We start from the raw sequence: 4,237 nt of genomic DNA on the forward strand, positions 1-4,237 counted from the left end.
GAAAGGTTGCCTGGTGAATCGCGTGTTGGCGGCGGCCTGGGGGACATGACCTTCTCCCGCCGGGCCGAGGAGTAACCGGATCCCCGGGGCCCTCAGTAAATTTAGCGCTTGACCTTTCTGGTGCGGGGGTCGCTCTTAATCTTTAACCGGGCGCCTCGGCCTTTGGACGCGGCTGCTGGGCTCCCTCCTGCCCCGCTGGGCAGGGAGTGGCGGATGCTTCCGAGGGAAGGCAGCGGGCCATGCCCAGCCTGGCAGGGTCCCTGGTTCTCCTCCTCAACCATGTCTCTCTCCTCAGATTTGGCCGCATCGGCCGCCTGGTCACCCGGGCTGCCGTTCTGTCTGGCAAAGTCCAAGTGGTGGCCATCAACGATCCCTTCATTGATCTGAACTACATGGTGAGTTGCCTTGCAGTGCCCCCTCCAGGCCTTTCTGAGTAGGGCTCCTCTGGCTCTGTTCTAGTAGTTTCCTAAGAAAACCGGGTGTGGGGTAGAGGCACAGGGCTGGGAGGTTTGGCAGAGCCAAGTGCAGCACAGCAGTTGGACAAGGTCACTGAGGAGGTGGGGAGCTGAGACTGTGGCATAGGCAGAGCAATGGTTGGGGAGATGGCAGCCGGGGTGCCTGACATTCCCTCCTCTTTCCTTGCTAGGTTTACATGTTCAAATATGACTCTACTCATGGTCACTTCCGGGGCACTGTCAAGGCTGAGAATGGGAAACTCGTGATTAATGGGAATGCCATCACCATCTTCCAGGAGTAAGTATCTCTTCCCATCTCGCCCCTCTGGAGGATGAAAGCAGGTGTCTTGCAGAGCAGATCTTACAGTTTTGTCCCTTCTCAGGCGTGACCCCAGCAACATCAAGTGGGGAGATGCTGGTGCTGAATATGTTGTGGAGTCCACTGGTGTCTTCACCACCATGGATAAGGCCGGGGTGAGTATGCTGCAGTGGCACACAGGAGAAGGGATACGGCTGGTCCCGTCTGTGGGGGACATCACTGTTTCAGAGGGACACGGCTGCTCCTGTCTGTGGGTCGCACCACCGTTACAGAGTTGCTCGAGATAGGGCTGGGAGGGAGAAGAGGTTGTCTGAAGAAGTTAGCTGTTGGAGGGATTCTGGGTTATCTAATCTTCTTCTCTTTTTCCAGGCTCACCTGAAGGGTGGTGCTAAGCGTGTTATCATCTCTGCCCCCTCAGCTGATGCTCCCATGTTTGTAATGGGTGTCAACCATGACAAGTATGACAAGTCTCTGAAAATTGTCAGGTAAGGAGAGAGGAAGATGCTCTCTGGCCTGGAGCTCTCACCAGCTGCATGGGGTCTCATTGCACCTGTGTAATGTGTTGCCTCTGGCTGATGAGCCTTCCCTTTTCCCTTCTCCAGCAATGCCTCTTGCACTACTAACTGCCTGGCGCCCTTGGCCAAGGTCATCAATGACAACTTTGGCATCGTGGAGGGTCTTATGGTAGGTCTGGAGCTTGCTGCTCAAGAGAGGGCCCTATCCCCTCATGTGAGAGGAAAAGCATCTGTACTTCCTGCATCCCCTGGGATGCTTTGTCTGGAGAGTATTGGCTGTCGTCTTACTGCTGTGCTCTCTTCCCCCAGACCACTGTCCATGCCATCACAGCCACACAGAAGACAGTGGATGGACCCTCTGGGAAGCTGTGGAGGGATGGCAGAGGCGCTGCCCAGAACATTATCCCAGCATCTACTGGGGCTGCTAAGGCTGTAGGAAAAGTCATCCCTGAGCTCAATGGGTGAGTGTTGTCCCTCCTTGGGTGTCAGGAGGCAGCAGCTGGTGCCTGGCCATCTCTGACCTGCCCCTAGCAGAATGGAGGGCTGGCAGAGGGGCTGCTCCCTGCTAACTCATGTCTCTCACAGGAAACTTACTGGAATGGCTTTCCGTGTGCCAACCCCCAATGTCTCTGTTGTGGACCTGACCTGCCGTCTGGAAAAACCAGTAAGTGTTGTGGACAAGCCCTAACAACCTCCAGACCTGCCCCTGCTTCTTCTAAACTCCTTCTTTTACCTGGAATTGCCCTCTCAGCATTCATCTCTCCCCTAAGAAGATTTGATCTTGGTGAAAATAGCATCTGCCATGCCTGACTGCTGCCATGGTGCTCCCACGTGTCTCTTCACTCCCCCACTCCCCCCAGCGGACATTTTGTGTGAGTTTGCATCTGACCATCTTAAATGCATCTCTCTTCTCAGGCCAAGTATGATGACATTAAGAGGGTAGTGAAGGCTGCTGCTGATGGGCCCCTGAAGGGCATCTTGGCATACACAGAGGACCAGGTAAGTAACTCCTGTGGTTATTGGCGCTCGCCTCATTTTTCTGATGGGAGCAGCCTTGCTGGGATCCTGATTTGGGCACTTCTGGTTTAGGCTGTTGGGTAAGTGCATGTGTTGCAATTCCCTTTCTGTTCCAGGTTGTCTCCTGTGACTTCAATGGTGACAGCCATTCTTCCACCTTTGATGCGGGTGCTGGCATTGCACTGAACGACCATTTCGTCAAGCTGGTTTCCTGGTGGGCACAGCCTGGGGGATGGTGGGAAAGACTGGGGGGTTGGGGCTGGCAGACAAGTTAGACTTTTGTCCTGTTTGTCACTGCCAGGGTGGCAGTGCAGGGTGATACATAGACCCCTGCCGAGTGGGGTGGCTCCAACATGTTAAAAGTCTCTGTGGAGTGAGATTGCTTCTTACCTGAAACAACTGTAGCCGCCTCCTTCCCGTATTTGGAGGGTGTATGGGATGCTTCCTACTTTCTTTACTGGAAGTGGATGGGAAGCCGCCCCGTTCAGTTGTGTGGGGTGGGGCAGAGGAGCAGGAGCAGAGGGGGATGCAAGAAACGGATCAGTCCTGACAGCACTTCTGTTTCTGTCCCCAGGTACGATAACGAGTATGGATACAGCAACCGTGTTGTGGACTTGATGGTCCACATGGCATCCAAGGAGTGAGCCGAGCACACAGCCCCCCTGCTGCCTAGGGAAGCAGGACTCTCCTTTGTTGGAGCCCCTGCCCTTCTTCACCACCGCTTAGCTCTGCATCCTGCAGTGAGAGGCCAGTTCTGTTCCCTTGTCTCCCCCACTCCTCCAACTTCTCCCCGAGCCTGGGGGAGGTGGAGAGGCTGATAGAAACTGATCTGTTTGTGTACCACCTTACATCAATAAAAGTGATCACCATCTGAAATGCCTTGTCTGTCTGTCAGTGGGAAATGGGAGAAAGTGGGAGGTAATGAGCAAATATAGGTGCCTGCTTTGAGATGGGCTCTGCCAGCCTGGCTGCAACTGCTGAGACAGGTCTACTCAGCAGTGCTACGTGGCCACCATGTTGAGGCTGTGAAACCAGGCGGCAGAGACATGGGAAATGCTGGAAGAGGCGTTTGGACAGCTTGGGTCATGCACCTGCAGGGTGCAGTCCTGGCATACCTGACCTGCAAGGAGCAGCAAGTGCCCATCTCTGCTGAGTGCAGTGCTGCAGCGAGCAGAGCTGTGGTATGCAGGCTGGTGAGCTACCTGTGCCAGAGGTAAGACTCCTGCCTGTGAGCCAAAATAAGGTGTGGTGCAGGGCTGTGCTTGCAGGACTGCTGCGTGGTAGAATGGAAGGCAGCTCTGCTGTTCCATCCACCTTCTAGCTCTCTGGATTTGCTTTTCTGGTGGGTGTATGCAGGATAAAGTGCTGAGCAATGATTTTTTTTGCATCTGGTTTGGCAAAGTGGCACAAGAAACAGGAATTCTTTCTTCTTCCCCCTGCCTTAGCAGGAAAAAAAATGCTTTTTACCTTGTTTGAAATGAATCAACTTGCCCTAGAGGAAATGGCTGCCTCGGGACGTGTCGGAGGCCAGTGTTACCATGGTGGTAGCTAGTCTTAATTCTGGCTTAATTCTATGTGGAAGGAGGGGCAGTTGCAGTTAAGCTCCTGAGCAGCAAATCTCTGCAAGGTGAGTGTCAGTCCTCTGCCAGGGACTGCGCTACCTCTTCCTGGAAGCATGAATGCTGCCAGGCCGGGGCTGAGCCTTCTGTGACCTATGAGCACTGGGGTAGATAAGTGATGTACCGCACAAAATTGCATGACCCTCCATTTCATAGCAGCTTAATTTACTGTCTCAGAGATTATGTGTTGCTGTCTCTCTGGCAGGCAGGGTTGGAGCTGTTGTCTGGACCCCGACTGCTTTAGACCCTGATCTGGAGCAAGGACTTAAGCTGGAGGACTTAAGCTCCCAGGATCAAGGTATGTTGGACATA

At 54.0% G+C, this 4,237-nt stretch overlaps 1 protein-coding gene across 1 annotated transcript; it reads left to right on the forward strand.

Moving 5' to 3' along the window:
- Positions 1-239: 239 nt before the first annotated feature.
- On the forward strand, positions 240-3,182 carry GAPDH (glyceraldehyde-3-phosphate dehydrogenase). Its single transcript, XM_009587161.1, has 10 exons — positions 240-395; positions 647-753; positions 839-929; positions 1,144-1,259; positions 1,377-1,458; positions 1,599-1,750; positions 1,875-1,953; positions 2,205-2,288; positions 2,423-2,520; positions 2,881-3,182. The coding sequence occupies exons 1-10, from the start codon at positions 240-242 to the stop codon at positions 2,948-2,950; spliced, it is 1,035 nt and encodes a 344-aa protein (XP_009585456.1). The 3' UTR covers positions 2,951-3,182.
- Positions 3,183-4,237: the final 1,055 nt, after the last annotated feature.

Source organism: Fulmarus glacialis, unplaced genomic scaffold, assembly GCF_000690835.1.
Source record: "Fulmarus glacialis isolate BGI_N327 unplaced genomic scaffold, ASM69083v1 scaffold30841, whole genome shotgun sequence".
NCBI lineage: Eukaryota > Metazoa > Chordata > Aves > Procellariiformes > Procellariidae > Fulmarus > Fulmarus glacialis.

Excerpts from the sequence above, each read along its gene's own strand:
- GAPDH (XM_009587161.1), top strand. The coding sequence starts at position 240 with ATGCCCAGCCTGGCAGGGTCCCTGGTTCTCCTCCTCAACCATGTCTCT. Across the intron at positions 1,260-1,376 it reads AAGTCTCTGAAAATTGTCAG|CAATGCCTCTTGCACTACTA; the intron begins GTAAGGAGAGAG and ends TCCCTTCTCCAG. Across the intron at positions 2,521-2,880 it reads TTCGTCAAGCTGGTTTCCTG|GTACGATAACGAGTATGGAT; the intron begins GTGGGCACAGCC and ends TTCTGTCCCCAG.